We start from the raw sequence: 17,608 nt of genomic DNA on the forward strand, positions 1-17,608 counted from the left end.
AAAAAACTTTTTTTTGAAGTCACTAAAATCTATATGCAGGGATCTTGTTTGGGAGTTAAGTCCTTTAAGTTCAACTTATCTTCTTCTCATTCAAAAGCTTCTCGCTATATGCATAGAAGTAGAGAAGTGGTATTTCATTGGATCATGAAAGATTTTTACAAGATTAGCCATAAAGTGTGAAAGGGATCTTTTGCTTTCTGGCCAACTTAACAGCACAGGTATTACTGAAGAGTTTATTGTCATTCTTGGTTGGTTGTGTGCATGTGACATCTGTGGAGTTTCAAAGAAGCTTACCTGTTCAGGCATTGGGTTTGACCTCTGGTGTTCTTTGGGTGCATCTAGGAGCTGGAATTTCTCCTCACATAATCACTGGGCAGAGGTAGGAGACCACTGGATTGGGGTTGTGTGGCAGGGTTTTTGTAGTGAGGATGCTACATGGGGGGCATATGTGAGAAGATGCCAGAAGCTTCCCTATGTTTGATAGAGCACAGCCAGAGGCTCCAAGAGGGACCCTAGACTGGCCAAGGCTGAGCCCATCAGCCACAGTGGTAATGCTTTTGGGATAACACACTTAAGAAGGGGAAGAAGTTACTGTGCAAGAGCAATTGCAGCCAGAGGAGAGAAAAGTGAGAACATAAGAGAAAAACAACTCTGCAGCCACCGAGGTCTGTGAAGAAGGAGGGGGGGGAGAAGCTCCAGGCACTGGAGCAGAGGTTCCCCTGCAGCTGGTAGTGAACACCATGGTGAAGCAGCTCTCCCCCTGCAGCCCATGGAGCTCCACCTGGAGCCTGTGGAGGGCCCCACACCAGAGCAGGTGGATGCCCAAAGGAGGCTGTGCGCTGCAGCAGGCTCCTGGCAGGACCTGTGGACCACTGTAGAGTAGCCCACTGGAACAGGTTTGCTTGCAGGACTTGTGACCCATGCTGGAGCAGGCTGTTCCTGAAGGACTGCACCCTGTGGAAGGGACCCATGCTGGAGCAGTTTGTGAAGACCTGCTGCCTGTAGGAAGGATCCACATTGGAGAATTTTGTGGAGGACTGTCTCCCGTGGGAGGGACCCCATACTGGAGCAGAAGACGAGTGAGTCCTCCTCCCCTTGAGGAAGGAAGAGCAGCAGAGATGTGTGATGACCTGACTGCACCCATTTCCTGTCCCGCCCCCTCCCCTTACCGCTGTAGGGGGAAGGTAAAGAAAAGTGGCAGTGAAGTTGAAACCAGGAAAAAACGGGGGGAGGGGGAAGGGAAGGTGTTTTTAATATTTGGTTCTATTTCTGATTTGATTGGCAATAAACTAATTTCCCCAAGTCAAGTCTGTTTTGTCCATGACAGTAACTGGTGATCTCTCCCTGCCCTTATCTCAACCCATGAGTCTTTTTGGTATCTTCTCTCCCCTGCCTAGCTGAGGAGGATAGAGCAGTGATAGAGCAGCTTTGGTGTGTTCCTAGTGTCCAAGTCAACCCACAAAGGCAGCTTCCAAATGTCAGGCAGAGGGTGAGAATAACCTCAGTTCCCTTTAAGTACACAGCCTCCTGCTGTTGAAAACAGGCAGAGCTAGGTGCTCAGATGGACTGTTGGCTTTTTAAATACCCTTAAACTGGTCACAAGCACAGTGGCATATAAAATAAGAAATTCACACTTGGACATGATTCTGGATTTTCTCGATTTCCGAGGCTGGCATGCCAGAATTTTGCCATCAAGCTTAATACAAAGAAAACGCAAATTTTCAGAGAAAGATGTGGCCTGCTCTTTCTGGCTGCTTCCTACTCAGTGATGACCTGAGTCAGCTGAAATGTCAGAACAGTTTTCTAAATCTCGATCCCTTAAACTGAAATTAAAGCAATCAAGGCACTGGTAGCTTGATCTTGATCTGCTTGGAAACCTCTGCTAGAAGCAAGGAGAGCTATTTGTAAAGCATGTTCTAAAACACAGCCAAACAACAGGATGAGAGGTGAGAGTAGTAACTTTAAATAGGTCACTCTCTCTACTTTTCTCAGAGGTAGATTTCCATTCTTTTTCCAAGAGCTCGACTCCTGTTCCAGTGTTTATTGAGAGACCTTCCTCTGGTGTTGGCCAATGTGAGTGCATCCTCTGCTCCTTCCACAGCATCATCAGTGCAGAAACGGCTGTACTGCATGCCATAATAAAAGCACTAATATGGACAATGAAACATTTCATGGGAGAAGAGGGGACTCTGGTGCATGGGGTTAAGGTTTGGTTTTGGTTGGTTTTTCCCAGATCTAGCTTTGTGGTTAGTGCCCTGTCCTGGAAATTTAATGCTGCTGGCTGTAATTCTGAAATTTAGTGATGTACCATATGGGCTGTAGTTGCATTGGGTTTTGACTTTGAACTCGGCAGCAGACTTCTAAGATTAATACAAGTTTTCAATCTTTGACTACTATTTCAAGAATTGTTTCTCCTTCTAGAAACAAAACTTCCTCTTTAGCTCCACAGCATTGCAAGACCAACTTTTTTTAATAAACATTTATTCATTATTACAGAGCTAGTTCTGCAGAATATTCAACTGCCTTAGTGATGAAACAACACCCCCAAATTTGGTTTATCTTTCCAGATAGAAAGATCACAGAAAAAACTGAAATTAGAAGGAAACTTAACATAATTTGCAAGAAAGGATACCTTTTATAAAGAATTTAGTATAAGAATTTTCAGGCTGTCATAGATAGAGGGGAGATGTGGTAGGGCGATTGGTGGTTTTATTTGTTTCAATTTCCAAAAAGCAAAAAAGCCAAATCAATCTCCAAAAAGCTCTAGCACCTAGGGATAAAGGTGGACCTGGAAAGATGCATCAGCTGAAATGCACTTCTGGTTTCATGCATGTTAAGTACTCCTCCAAAAAACTGCTTTGTGCTTAATTTATTTTTGCTTTTAGAAAGTGATCTAGGACATGTCTTAGTGATAAGTGTAATCATTACTCTTCAGACCATAGAATTATTAAGGTTGGAAAAAGCCTCCAAGAGCATCAAGTCCAACATTAACCCAGCATCACCATGTTCACCACTAACCCGCATTCCTAAGTGCCACATCCACGTTTTTTTTTTTAACATCTCCAGGGATGGTGATTCTACCACTTCCTTGGGCAGCCTATTCCAATGCTTGACCACCTTTCAGTGAAGAAATTTTTCCTAATATCCAACCTAACTTTCACTGGCACAGCTTGAGGTCATTTCCTCTTGTCCTGCCACTTGTTCCTTGGGAGAAGAGACTGACTCCCACCTCCCTACAACCTCCTTTCAGGCAGTTGTAGAGAGTGATAAGGTCTTCCCTGAGCCTCCTTTTCTCCAGGCTAAACAGCCCCAGCTCCCTCAGCTGCTTCCTGTAAGATTTGTGATCTAATCCCTTCACTGGGTTCATTGCTCTTTGGACACGCTCCAGCACTTCAATGTCTTTTTTGCAGTGAGGGGTCCAGGACCAAACACAGGATTTGAGGTGTGGCCTCACCAGTATCTCTCTAAATTTGAGCAACTAACATAAAATTAGTTTCAAGTAAAACTTCATGTGGTCTCTGCACTTTTTTCCAATTTGAGAAGGTGTGCACAGGATCAAAACATTTTGAGGAGGTGGTGGGATTTGATTTTTAGTTTCCTTTTCTATAGGAACTTGGTTAATAATGGTTTTTGGACAGAAAGTTGCCAGTATGCTTTCATAAATGTCTTTGTTGCATTCCAGATTTAGTGAATATTGAGTAACTGGTCCCACAATTTTTTCTTGGCTGTCAGTGATTTATCTTCACATTGTTATGTAACTTTCATAGCTACTCAAAATGGAAATACCTGTAGATTATGATTCATTGCTCTGAAAATTAGTATCAGTACTTCCTGTTTGTCCTGTTTGTGAATTACTGGATTTCAAGCCTGTGGTCCCCATAAACAGAGATATCATGAAAGAAATAGGATTCTGCCTTGTTTACTGGGTTTCATACAACCAGCCAGAAATCCACAGGGGACAGAGGCAGACCCTGGCTTTGTCACACTTGCTTGATCTCTCAGCAGAAACCCTCCACAGCAGCAGATTTGGACTGAATGGTTTAGTAAGTCCTACACCAGTTTTTCCAAAATTACAAATATCAGTTACCATCATTCGATTTCCAGTGGGTTGCTCCTTATATTGGCAACAAATTATGAATTGACTTCTCACCCACTGTCTTGTCCCTACAGGTCAGAAGACGACGTCATATATTCTTAGGTCTTATTCAGAGGGAGCTCCTCTGCTCTACTGACATGTCAAAGGATGGGCTGTCACTGGTGAACACGGTGGAATTTACGGGTTTACAGTTTTAGGACTGACCTGCTCAAACCTGAGTTGTTTTTCCACTTTGCTCTCAATCAGGGCATGATTCTCCCTAGTGAATCCTTGTCCTGTCGTGCCATGGCATGGCATCTTCCATGGTGGTTACTCAGGAGGTCCACACAACTTTAATAACCTACAACATATCCCTTTGCAAACTGCAGCAAACAGAAGATACACACAATCTTCTTAAAGGTACCAAATGTTTAATCTTAGCTAGAAAACAGATCACCAAGACAATAAGGCTTTGAACAGAAAATGTGAGTCCATTTGTCTTCACCAAGAGTTTCTTGTGCTGCATTAGGAGCCTAAGCAGACTTTGTCTCCTGCAGGCTTAGGAGTCATTTTGATACATTCAGTAAACACAAAAAATATTTAACAACATTAAGATGTTGAATCAAGAACACACAAAAATGAGAAATGCAAATACACTCTCTAAGTTTTAATTTCTTCTGTTATTTTTCTTGCCTGGCTTTTTTGAAGCCTTTTTTTTCCCTGATGTATTTATTTTTCTGTCCTTCATTTTTTTCATTTCTTACATTCCCTGAAAGTCACTGCATTTCAGTCAAATATATAATATATATAAAATAGAATACATTTAATGTAGTCATGAGCAATCTTTATAATTTCTTAAGCTAAGCTCTGGCTTTTCAGATTTGGTATTGTGGGGTGATGTGCCAAATTTTCCAAAAAATGTTAAAAACACTGGAATGAAAACAAGACCATGAAGAGCGCCAAACAAAATGACAAGAAACATGATCTTGAAGAAGGTCCTAAAGATGTAGGTTTTTGCTGCAGCCAGGACAACGACTCCTAATATAGTAGAAACTGCACCTTGTAATACCGGGTAACCGAGCAGGGACAGCGCTTCGATTGCCCTTTTATTGGCTGATGACTCTCCACTCGTAACAAAGGCATAGGAAATATGAGCAGAAAAATCTACCGAAAACCCTATACAAATGACCAGGTTGATCATGGATATGGAATCGAGATTGACGTTCCAGAACGCCATGAAACCCGCAACACCAACTATAACAGAAGCTATTGCAAAAGTCACCCACAGGCAGCACAACGGGTTGGGAATGAGCAGAAGGGAGACAACGAGCATTGCCCCGGCAGCAACGACAACGTTCTGAACGGTGTTCTGCACTATTACCAGGTACTGGTCGTAGTAGATGAATGCTGGGTGATACACCTTCAGTGGAATACTGCACTGCCTGGCTGCCTCTCTTAACTGATTGAGAAGATTCTTCTCATCAACGGCTGAGGTCACGTCCACTGTCTGGAGGAAGAAACGTGAAGCTTCTATTTCATCCTGAGTCTTGTTTAAGTCCCACGCAAAACTGGAACGAATGCTGAACAGTACAGGTAAGTTATTAAAGAACTGAGTCTTATCGTTTATATTTATTGAAGTGCTTTCAGCGAGTACTGTGTATACTCTCAGCCAGGACTCTGAGAGGTTCTTATCAACGTAGGAAATGTTCTCCAAATTCTGTGCACAGCTCTCAATGCCACGACGAACCGTCTCATTCCAGTAATCTACCCTTTCAGGAATGACAACCATGACCCTGGGTCCATACGTCGAGAAGTATTTCTCATCATCATCATAGTATGGAATAACGTAAGAGTCATCATTAGCCAGATTTCGAAGATCGATGCCTTCCCTGATCTGAGTACACCCATAAACACTGCCACCCAAATACGTTCCGTACAGCAACACCACGAGGAGCTTGACCCATTTATTTGTAAAAAAAGGCCCGTAATACTCTTTAAAGAATATACTCATTGGATGTTCCCCTTCTGGCTCAGAGGACTGCCTGGAACAGCTGCCGACACAGCAAGCGTTGTACAAGCAGGAGTTCTCAGCCCGATCTTTATCTACTCCCACACGCATACAAGTCAGCCAGTGTCGGTTTCCTTGCTCCCTTTTATGATTTAATACAAGAACTGCCCCAAAGAAGGTCATGGTATATACATAGCAGAAGATAAAAGCAGTGCCTGTATAGAGGCAGAAAGCTCTCACGGATGGAAAAGCAGTCCAGGTGCCAATGAAGAAGGCCAAAACATCCGTGAGAGTGGTGATGGTCACAGAAAGTGCTGCCTCTGAGTAAGTCTCAGCCAGCAGAGATTTAACATTGGATTTCTCTTTTTTCCTTGAACTTTGTTCCCAGGAAGCGATCATGATGAACATGTCATCAACGCCAACCCCTGCAAGAGGAGAAAAGGTTAACTCTGCATTGCAAATGGCAGCTTCCACTAACACCCAACAAAACTATGACATTAATCACATCGAAGTCTGCATAAAATTTTGAAAAAGAAAGTTGGGCTATTAATATTGCTTTAGTGGTGATACAAGTTACAAGAGAATCAGGAAAACAGATCCTGTGTGTGTAGCTAAATGTAGTACCTTTCAGAAACTCTTGGTTACCTGATGGGTTGTTGATCCCTTCCCCTTCTCTGCTGAAGGTCTGAGCACACCTACTCCATCTCTGGAAAGTTCTTGTATCTGCTGTCCACATGTCCACTGATGCAGACAACACACATTCCAAAGCATTATGTATTCTGAAGCTCAGCTATCCTTACCACTGGAAGTGTCCTCCATTATTCCTGGAATCTCCTTCATCACTGCAGCAACTTATACCAATAATTTCTTGCTCTGCCATCAGCACAGAGGGAGAACAATTGCGATCCCCGTTTTCCAGTGGCTCACTTTTTTATGCTCTTTGCCCTCCACTTCTCTCCAGTTTATCTTTCAGCACTTATTCATGATTTATTATTCATGTATCTTCACATTTATACTGATGCACCCAAAAATATTCCCCACCAGAATCCTGGGAAAGACTGGACACTGGGCTTGGGGGTTTGCTAAGACACCAGAGTAAGTGAGCTGAAATTTGAAAAGGAAGAGCCAATGTGCCTCTCTCAGCTCTGCCAACTCTCAAGATTTTAATCACACACCTTTCAATATTATGCCAATGTTGTCAAGGGCTCTTCTATTCCCCAAAAATTAACCACACAAAAAGGGAAAGCTGGGTGAGTAGAGGAGTGAGCACAATGATTTAGCCAAGCGTAAGAGAATAGATGAAATCACTCCCTGCTGCCTGAACAGGCAGTTGCCAGTAGACAAGCAAAGATGAAGTAAGCAGCACATCAAAAGGTACTAGTGGATGGCAGTGAGCCATGCTGCTTCCAGAAAGCAGGCAAGTACAAAGCAAATCATCCTATGGACTGAGAAGTTGTTTGCTTTAATGCAAGGAGGACAAAAGTCTGCATGTTATTTCTGAAGATCTGAAGGGCTTCAGCCCTTTCCCAGGTATACAAAAGGGTTTTTCTGACCCTATTCAGAGCCGCTGCAATTGATGAGCAAACAAAAACAAATACAAAATGCATTGGAATCATGCAGGAAACAAAGAAATGATGCTTGCCCTAAAGAGCATTTGCATTAGACAGCTAAGATGATGCACAGGCTCTATCAACCTGGAAATTCCATGAGCTTTCCTCAGCATGAGACCAAGCCCAAGAAAACTTCACATGAATTTATCCCATAGGAGAGCAGATAAGGATTTTAAAAGCAGTAATTTATTTGCAGCAACATTATCGAAGGGCATTTGGAAAGTTCAGCACTGCCTGTCAAGCAGTCTGTGCAACAGTGATGTAATGATACCAATTTTCTTGGGTTTTTGTGGGGAGCTGCTTGCACAAATGGTGCATCACTTCAGTTGTGTAGCTGAATGAGACTGGCTACAAGGACACTAGAACAGTGCCAGAAGTATTAACCTTACCACTCTCTCATTTATAGTTTTCACACCATAGCAGTGGAACTAGAGCAGGCATTGTTTTCTGGGAAAAGCTGCCCTTGCTCCAGAACACAGCTGAGCTGAGCTGAGGGGCTCACCAGCCTGTAGGAGCTCTAAGGAGGCTGCACCTCCAGGTATCTGCTCCCCTCAGTGCACCACAGAATGTTGTATGATCCGATGCTCATGTCATAGAAGACTGACACCATTAGGTTGTTTTAACTTTGCTTTAGTCTTTGATTCAGACTCACTTTTCTACTTACCCAGAATCAAGAATGGTGCGTTTGCTACAGTGACCACAAACGGTGCTCCACAGAAGAGCATCAATCCAAAGCTGCTTAACACAGCTAAGCCGGCAGAAACCACTCCACAGCAGGCAAGCCAGACATTATTTCTTATACAGCTCAGTCTGAAAATATTTCAAGGAATATCTTCATTACGTGTCAAATATTTCACCAAGGTGTTTGGCATGACAAGTGCACAGGTACCAATGATACCCTGTCTGAAGAGAACTCCTTACGAAAGTTGCTAGGAGGGCTCCCAGCTGTCAGCATTGGAGAAGGTTAATTTCTCTAGGAGGTCCTATATGCATTATTACCACTGGCCAGCTATATTCAGAAGAGTAAAGATGTGTACAACAGAGATGCAAAATGAAGATACATTAGTTCTACCAGTGAGGCTAGACTTAGGGTGACCCAAAAAAATGATGAATTTTTAGAAGCTCTTTGCTTTTATGTGGGTTCTCAGTGTATCACATCAGTATAATACAGAAGCACCTCCCAGGCAGTAATGCCACACAGAGAAACTTTCTCAGCAGGCAGATTGGCTACCAGCTTTTTGCCAAGACACCCCTGAGGGCTGGCTCAAGGATTCCCCAAGAAATGTTCTAACGGGCATGATGCTTGATGCAAGTGCTAAACCAGGCAGCCCATCCTGCAAGCAGAACATTTCTTCTCAATACAGTACACAAACACTGCTGTACAGCTCACCATCCAACACCACAAAGAAAGGGCAGGTTAAGTTCTCTGTGGACAGCAGATAAGGCTCTGACTCTACTATCAAGCAGAACACCTAGAGCTGTACCCAGATTTGCAGTAATCTATGAGGCTAGTGCTCATCCCCCTGAACCTTAACTAAGCTCTGAATGCTTGTTCAGGTATTCATCTGCTACTTATCATGAACCCCATCTAAGCAGTTGGGAAACATGCACAGGTAGACAAGAAAGAGCAAAGAAATACATTTTGCCTGTTATGAAATGTCACAGTCTGCAGCTTCAAGAACGCTTTCACTCGACCAGAAACAGAAACCAGAGCAGAAACCCACAGAGGCAGGTAAAGAAGAGCAGAAGTCACTGCTCATTGAGCCATAGCTTAGAAGGCATTTTACCTTAAGCAAGAGATGATTGCAAAGTTTATTGTCAAGAAATACGTTACGGAGAAGAGCGGGATTACGCTCTTGGTATTTCCTTCAAACTCCTCTTGTCTGGACAGCGACGTAAAGTAAGTCACCTGCCATTAAAAGAGCAAGGAAAGAAACGATGAAGCACATTTTTTTCTTTTTGGTCTTTGTACACACGCACAGGCAAGGCTAAACATCACGTTGGCACTGTAGCATTGCCGTGGCCCTCGCAAGCCGCAGGCCACCCGCCTTCTCCCCGCACCGTCTCCTTTCCTTTCCACGACGGGGCTGCCCGGACATTTCGGGGCTCGGCGGCTCCGCACGGCCGTACCCGCCCCTGCGTTACCTGAATGGAGCTGAGGTCCAACTCCCTCAGCTTCGACGAGATGTTCCGCAGGAAGCTGTGCAGCCACTGCCGGCTGTCCTCCGCCTCGGGGCCGTCCTCCCGCAGGTAATACACCAGCTTCAGGGCCCGCGCCGACAGCAGCCGCCCGCCGTCCGTGTCCACGCCGCCCAGCGCGGCCCCCAGGAAGACGCTGCCGTTGACGGGGAACTGGAGGCTCCCCGGGGCGGGCGGTGGCTCATCGCCCCTCCGCGACAGCAGCGGGTTGGGGCTGGCGCAGCTGCCGTCGCTGCGGGCGCAGAGCCGCTCGTAGTCGGGGTCGCGCACGGTCTTGTCCAGCCGCAGCACCTCTTCCCACGCCGTCGGGTCCAGCACCGAGGTGCCGTTGGTCACCACGGCGATGAGGGCGGCGTAGGCGCCCTCGGTGGGCAGGCGGGGGGCGGAGAAGCGCTGCGAGTCGTCGGTGGGGAAGTGCCGCCGCACCAAGTCGCGCTCGGCCTTGGCGGGGCCCCCCGTCGGCGTGAACTGCTCCTCGATGTCGTTCGCCTGCCGCTGCGGCAGGAAGAGGAAGCCGGCGCCCAGCCCGCCCGACAGCAGCAGCGGCACCAGCACGAAGGGCCAGGGGCAGGCGGCCACGCCGCTCGCCAGCCCTTCGAAGAGCCGCCGCAGCGGCCGCTCCAGGCAGTCGGTGTTGCGGCAGGAGCAGCGCTCCGCGGGGTCCCGCGGCCCCGCCATGGCCGAGGCGGGGGCACGGGCTGCCGGCGGCAGCTCCTCGCCGCGGGCGCGTCCCACGCCGGGGGCCGCCGGTGCGGGCTCTCTGAGGAGAGGAGAGGGAGAGGAGCGGGAGACGAATGGAGATAAATGGGGAGCCGCCGTCTGTCCGCCGGGGCCGCGGATGGAACAAGCGGTATTTCAGCGGGCGGACCCGCCCTCACCGTGACTCAGCGGGGCTTCCGCCGCCTCCCCGGGACGGGCAGGTCGGGGGGCCGCGCAGTCCCGGCTGCCCCGACGTGCCCCGCCCTGTCTCGGATCCCGCTGGGTCCCCGGTCCCCCCCGTACTGAGCGCGACTTGGAGCCCGTCTCCGCCGCCGTGCGGGCGGCCGGCACGGCACCGCTTCTGCATGTCATCTGCTAGACCTCACCTCACAGACATTTTTACTGATTTCGCTGAGGCTGCTGCAGTCGTTAGTTAACCACTAAGGACTGCTCTTCCATCTGAGAGCAAAACGCAGACATTGGTGATGTACATCTTGCCGTGTTTGCTCTCTCGGTAAACAGGTTTACAAAACAGTGGAGTGAGAGCTGAAGGACTAAAAGACTTTGAAACAAGGGTTAGTGATTGCCATTGGCAAGTCACAAGAATATCACTGGTGTGATACATCAGAGCTTTGTGCAGTAGCAGTGATAGAAAGGATCCTTTGAAGTCCATAAAATAGCCTTCAGCCTGGTGTTCTTGACACTGGTAAGTGACAGTGATTTGAGTGGCTTCTGGCTGAGACGTGATGATTAAGCTCAGATGTGACAGTGCTGGAGAGCCAGTGAGCTAATACGTCCCAGGCAGGCCCTTCTTCTCCTTGCCTTTCTTTGAAAGAAACAAATTTCTCCTTCCCTACCAGTACTTGAAAAGACAAGTTGTAGATATTTCTTCTCTCGCAACCTGAGCAGACAAGCTTGGCACCTGCGAGCATAAAGCAGCCAGCCAGGCTCTGAGCAGTGTTATATGTCTCCTACTGTGCTCAGCATTTAGGGCAGGTTGGATCCTGATGAGTCCCTTTTCCATGCACAGGTGTTCTGCGACAGGTATGTCAGTTCTGAGTTTCTGTGTGGGAGATGGGCCCTTAGAAGCTGTTTCCTGTAGCTTCTAACTTGTCAAAATCTAGGAACTGTCCTGGTGGCGGGAGCTACCCAGTCAGGGTACCCAGTACATTGGGCATAATAGGTCAGTGCCTTTAGGTTTAACCCTAAGGCTTGGGGATCTGATCCTGGGCATGGGGAAGATAGCTCCACCAACTCTCAATTCAGAATGGACTTCAAGCATATAGTATGTGCCAGTCTTCTCCCAGAATCTGGATTCTTGTCCTTGTTCCCTGGCCTATTCATACATATTAATTTCTAATAAGATAAAATCTGAAACGCTTCTTGGGGCAGGGCAAGGAGCTGGTCATGTGATTTCCAGCAAGTCAAGCTTTCTGGTAGTTTTTGGATGAAGGCACAGCCTCTGTCCTGATTGTTAAGTTGCATTTTCTGGAAGTTTCAAAGTGGGATTCCAGTGAATTACTGTTTGGACATATTGCCCCGTAAATAGATACTCACAGTGCCACACTGTGTGTTTCCCAGTGCTAAAGAAATGGTGACAAGGAAAGCTGTGCAGAAGCCCAGAATATAAGGCTGATGTGTATGTCTCAAACACTGATAGCCAGGTGGCTGTGGAGGCAACCAAGGATTGTTGGTAATAACCAAGGATTGTTGATAATAGCCAAGGATTGTTGATAATAACATGCTGTGAGAAAGAATAAGATGTGGCTGCAGAAGAGGGCCATGCAGAGGTAGGGCAGCACTTTTCTGGGACAAACATCCTTGTTTTAGTTCCTGGAGATAAGCAAACACGGTACTGCACAAACAGGAATGAGACCAAGAGGTGGGCATGGACTGTAGGGGGCACCCCCAGGACCTACCTACCTACCTTCCTTCCTTCCTTCCTTCCTCCCTCTCTCCTTCCTCTTTCTTTCTTTATCTCTTTCTCTCCTTCTCTTTTTCTCTATCCCCCGCTTTAATTCGTCTCTTCCTTTGTCTCTTCCCTTTCACCCTACCCCTTCGTTCAAAACCCATTACCATGTGTTTATATATTAGGTCAGGGACTAATATACCAATTTCTGTGCCAAGTGTGTAATTTACTCATAAAACTTTATGATTTTTTGCAGACCCTCTGACATTTGTTGTTCTTTTCGACCACAAGCATTTACAAGTCTTGGGTGCTCCCGGCCCTTAAGGGAGGGGTGGCACATTTTTGGTATCATGGCCAGGATGCCATGGTTGAAGGGATATCATCACTCTACCCTTGAGTTCCGGGCAGGGAGTGCTGGGATGTGATCCTGTTAAGAGCCAAGAGGCATCTGAGCAGCTGTAAGCCAAGACTGCGTAGGAAATATCAGTGCTTGACTGTTCCCTGATTTTGGAAAAGTTGAGAGAATATAATGTGTACCTGACTCCCTTGGGCATGGAACAGGCAAATGGAGATTTGTATAGGCCTAAAGCAGTGGTTAAATCAATAAATGTGGTGTTAAGTGAACAAAAGGTATATGAAAGGGGAAAGGTAAAGCAGTTTTGTGTGCAATTTTGGGAGTAGCTTAAAGTGCTGCCCAAAAGGAGAGGTATGCCAACAAATGGACAGAAGGAGAAATGATTGGATCTCTGCAGGATTTGGTGAAAGGATTGCAGGATCAGTTAAGTGAGGAGAGAGGAAACAGGCTTTGGGAACAAGTGTTGCTTGCTGCTAAGTGCGATTGTGAAAGGGAGTGTAGGCTGCGGGCAGAGGGCCTGTTTGTAGCTCAGCATGATCGTGAAGGGGAGAGTAAGGTGCAGGCGGGGGCATTTCTTGCTGAGCACAGTTGGGAAAAGGAAAAGAGGCTGCAGGAGGAGGCACTGCTTGCTGCCAAGCATGATCATACTAGGACGCTTCAGGTGGAGCTTTGGGATGCGTATAAGAGAGTAAAATCTTATGGGAAGGATTGCAGGATTTAGCATCTGGACCATTTACAGAAATACTGTCTCACAACTCTGCCTTTTTGTATCCAATGAATAAATAAAACTATTATCCTGACAAAAAGTGACATGTTACGTTTGCATTTTAATCTGTTGATGAGGAAGTAACATTACGACCCCTAATTAAAGCTGAAACCATAGACGATGGTCAGGGTCAGCAAACTGCTACTAAAATGGTGCTGTATACAGCAACCGAGATTTCAGAGTTCCAGGAAAAGTATAGCAGAGTTTCGTGGGAATCGGAAACTGAATATGTGCGGAGAGTGTCCCTGAGGGATGGTGGTTAAATCATGTCATCTGAGGCAGAGGCCCAAGGATTCTGGGGGACAGGAGTGTTTCTGGGGGTGGGTGCCAGAACCTCCTCTCTTCCACAGCAGGGCCCACTGACCAACACTGGGGCATTTGTGCCCTGCCCAGGGTCTCTCTCAGACACAGCCCAGGAAGGCTTGCAGATGCAGACACGACATTGGTTGTGGCCTGAATGTTACAATAACTCCAGGGCTGAGCTGAAGAAACACCAGGGCAGGGAGAGCAAATGCAGCTTCTTGCACGTGTGACCTTTTGTATAGTGTTTAAAATTAAGAAAAATCATATGCCTAGCTGGTAAGACTCCCTGCTTCACAGTCCTTTTGTTGGAAAGCTCTTTTTCATTTTGTCCCCTCAGCCTCCATTTCCGTCTACTTGGAACAGAACAGGGTCAGTCTCCTGCTCTGGACATGCCTCCCTGTCATCTCTGCTCACTTTATGGTAATATTTATTTATTTTGAAAGGGAAGGATCTCCTCAGTAATGCAGACACAAGCATCTTCTGGTTGGTCTCTGTGTTCTTGTGTCTTCCAAACCTTTACTGAGCCTGGAAGTGATTCCAACAGTTTTGTAGAATCATGGAATAACTCAGGTTGGAAAGATCCTGTGGCACTTGTGTCACCTGTGCCCTGCTCAGAGAAGGTCTGCTGTGGGTGTTGGGCCAGGTCACTTAGGGCTTTGCCCAGCTGAGTTTGGAATTGCCTCCAAGGGTGTGGATTCCAGAGCCTTTGGGCAACCTGCTCTAGTGTTTGACTACTTCACAGTGATTTGTCCCCTCGTCATTGTCAGCATTTTGGTAGAGGGGCTGCAGGGGTGGCCTCTGTGAGGAGAGGCTGGGGCTGCCCTGAGCCAATCACAGAATGTGCCGTCCAGATCCAAAGGACCCAACTTAGGACATGTCTGGGCCCATCCTCAGGGGAGTCTATGCCACCTCTGGGAAAGTATCTTAAAGTGAGGGCGGTAAACACCAAGCAAAAGGAGAAACAAGGCCAGGGTAAGAGGAGAGAGGAGAAGGGGGGTGGAAATCAACACTGGAGCAGGAGGAAAGAAGAGAGAAGGGGACATCTGAGCAGGGGCTGGAGCCAAGGTGCTGCTGGAGCAGGAGCTGAGAGATGCAGCCTGGAGGAGCTGCTGCCAGTGAAGGAACCACCACTCGTGTGCTGTCCCCAGTCTCTTGCACTGGCCACTGCCTCAGCAAAGGGGCTGAGCATGGCCTGGGGGTGAGGGGACTGAGAAGCAAAAAGGTCAGTGGGGGGAAGAGGTGTCAGAAGGGAAGCAGAGTTTTTTCCTGACGGTTGGTTGTTTTTTTCAGTCTCCTTTGATACCAAAATCTGTAACTAATAGGCTGTTAGTTGTCAAATAAATGAATGGAAATTCTCTGAAGGACTAAACAAGTTTTTGCCTGTGACAATATCTTACTGGAATTTCTCTGATAAAATTTGTGACAGCTGGTTCTTTTCCTTTCCCAGGACGTCTCTGAGAGCAGCCTGGCTGTCTTCCCTGTACCTTCCCATCACATGTCTTGAAGACATCAAGAAGATGCTCCTCACCCTTGGTCTTCAGACTAGATGTAGCTCCCTTGCCCCTGGTATATTGGGTGCTCCAGGACCCAGCCATCACGGTGCCCCTTCACTGGTCTCACTGAAGTAAGTTGATATCTCTCCTGTACTGGAGAGCCTAGCCCTGAGCACATGATGAGGTCTTATGCTGAATGGAAGAATATAATCACTTCCCTTGAAGTGCTGCCCCCTTTGTGTTTGGCCGTGTCCACCACAAGGTTGTGGTGTTGACTCATGTTCACACACTGCTAACTCATGCTTAGTTGTCTGGGTGGTCAATGTAGACTGAAAATAAAATTGACATGTAAATTCTTATGAAATAAGGTGGATGAGGTGCCAACAAACTTAGCACTCTAATTTCTGAGCTCCATGAGTAATTGTTTCCAAGCATGCATTAATGAAAATCCCTATCTGTTCTGTATTTCATAGGTGGAAAATATCTCTATGATTTCTACCCTTTCAATAAATTCCTGTAGCCTAAAGAAATTTCCATATAAAACTGCAAAGATGATTTTACAATCATGTTATTTGAAATAGAATGCCATGAGATAGCATTTCATGTAATTTTTCCGAATTTCTTGAAAACATTTTCAGAAATTCTAGCTTATATGTTCTGTTGTTTGAAATGTTTAGTTTACAAATGAGAAATGACAATTTTCCTGTGATTTATTTTATATTAATTATTTTCTTTAATTACTTGTCATTTCTCAGCTGTCTGCTTTCATAAAAAATTGGGAAATTGGAATGCTGTAATTAATTGCAAAGCAAAAAAAATTTCACAGAATAGTTCAGGTTGGAGAGCTGTCCGGAGATCTAGTCCACCCTGCCCTGCTGAATGGAAAACTACTGCAGGTTGCTCAGGACATTATTCCGTCCAGTTTGGAACATCTTCAGAGGTGGATACTCCACAAGCTGTCTGGACAACCTATTCCAGTACTTGAGAACCCTAAGTGTAAAAAAGTGTTAATTAGATTCTTACAGCTATAGAGATAGCCTAGAAAAGTTGTAAAATCTCCTGTGAATGACAGTATGGCCCAGATTGGCTCTCAAGAAGCCATGGACTGAATTCCTCTTGTTTGTGTATTGTCATAAAGTCTTTGAGCTCAGGGGCAGACTCCTGCTCTGTGGTTAAGAGGGGCACAACCAAGTCTCAGAAAGCACTGTGCATTTTAATTTCAATATGCGGAGCTGTGTTCTTATACCAGGAATTGAAGTTTGTAATTTCAAATTCTCAATCAGAGATCAGATGGCTTATTTCTGCCCCTCTCTTTGGAATGCCAGGACAGCGGGTCATTTCCAAGTGCATCCAGGCAGCCCTTGGAAAGTGCTTGTGTGAGATGCAGTGGACCCTGGCATAAAAAAAAGTGACATCAAGAAGTCTTTCATCGTATTTCTTCCACCAGAATGTGGCATTCAGGTATGCCTGTGCCATATCTGAAGGAAATTTGGCTAACCTGATCTTTATAGTGCCCACTGTAGAGAAGTTGTCTCTGAACCTATACTATACTGTCCTATCCTACCCTATTCTTTCCCTGCATTTGGATGAGGCAGGAGTACTCTGTGGGCTGCTTAGCTACTGCCTGTGTTTGCATGCCTGGCTGAAACAACAGGACTTTGTTACCTGTGCGAGGCAGTGACAGTCTGTGGCCCTGAGGTTCCCTGACTGCAGATGACTTGGCAGACGCAGTGCCTCAAACCCCTGAATGCAAAGAGAGCAGTCTAATTGTCAAGCTGGGGGCTATCAGGTGGGAGATATGTGCCCTCTGTGCCTTCACTAATAGGGTTGATAATATAGCCCCTCAGTTCAGGAAGGGTATTGAGGTGCTGGAGCAGGTCCAGAGAAGAGCAACAGGGCTGGTGAAGGGACTTGAACACAAGTCCTATGAGGAGAGGCTGAGGGAACTGGGGTTGTTCAGCCTGGAGAAGAGGAGGCTCAGGGGAGACCTCATCACCCTCTACAACTCCCTGACAGGAGGTTGTAGCCAGGTGGGGGTTGCTCTCTTCTCCCAGGCAACTATCAGTAAGACAAGAGGGCATGGTCTTAAGCTGTACCAGGGGAGGTTTAGGTTAGATATTAGGAAGAAATTCTTTACAGAGAGGGTAATCAGGCATTGGAATGGGCTGCCCAGGGAAGTGGTGGATTCCAC

The 17,608-nt window shown here is 46.4% G+C and overlaps 1 protein-coding gene across 1 annotated transcript; it reads right to left on the minus strand.

The window, feature by feature from the left end:
* Positions 1-4,489: 4,489 nt before the first annotated feature.
* Positions 4,490-10,994, minus strand: LOC116798724 (patched domain-containing protein 3-like). The gene is made up of 4 exons (XM_032711321.1): positions 9,839-10,994; positions 9,481-9,602; positions 8,358-8,503; positions 4,490-6,508 (listed from the first exon to the last, which is right to left on the minus strand). The coding sequence occupies exons 1-4, from the start codon at positions 10,568-10,570 to the stop codon at positions 4,908-4,910; spliced, it is 2,601 nt and encodes an 866-aa protein (XP_032567212.1). The 5' UTR covers positions 10,571-10,994; the 3' UTR covers positions 4,490-4,907.
* Positions 10,995-17,608: the final 6,614 nt, after the last annotated feature.

The sequence above is a fragment of the Chiroxiphia lanceolata genome, chromosome 1, assembly GCF_009829145.1.
Source record: "Chiroxiphia lanceolata isolate bChiLan1 chromosome 1, bChiLan1.pri, whole genome shotgun sequence".
NCBI classification, from domain to species: Eukaryota; Metazoa; Chordata; class Aves; order Passeriformes; family Pipridae; genus Chiroxiphia; species Chiroxiphia lanceolata.

What these genes read in the sequence shown, in the direction of transcription:
- LOC116798724 (XM_032711321.1), bottom strand. Translation starts at nt 10,570, where the DNA reads ATGGCGGGGCCGCGGGACCCCGCGGAGCGCTGCTCCTGCCGCAACACC. An exon ending in GCAATCATCTCTTGCTTAAG is followed by an intron (nt 8,504 to 9,480) that starts GTAAAATGCCTT and finishes AAATATTTTCAG; the next exon opens with ACTGAGCTGTATAAGAAATA. An exon ending in CGCACCATTCTTGATTCTGG is followed by an intron (nt 6,509 to 8,357) that starts GTAAGTAGAAAA and finishes CTCCTCTTGCAG; the next exon opens with GGGTTGGCGTTGATGACATG.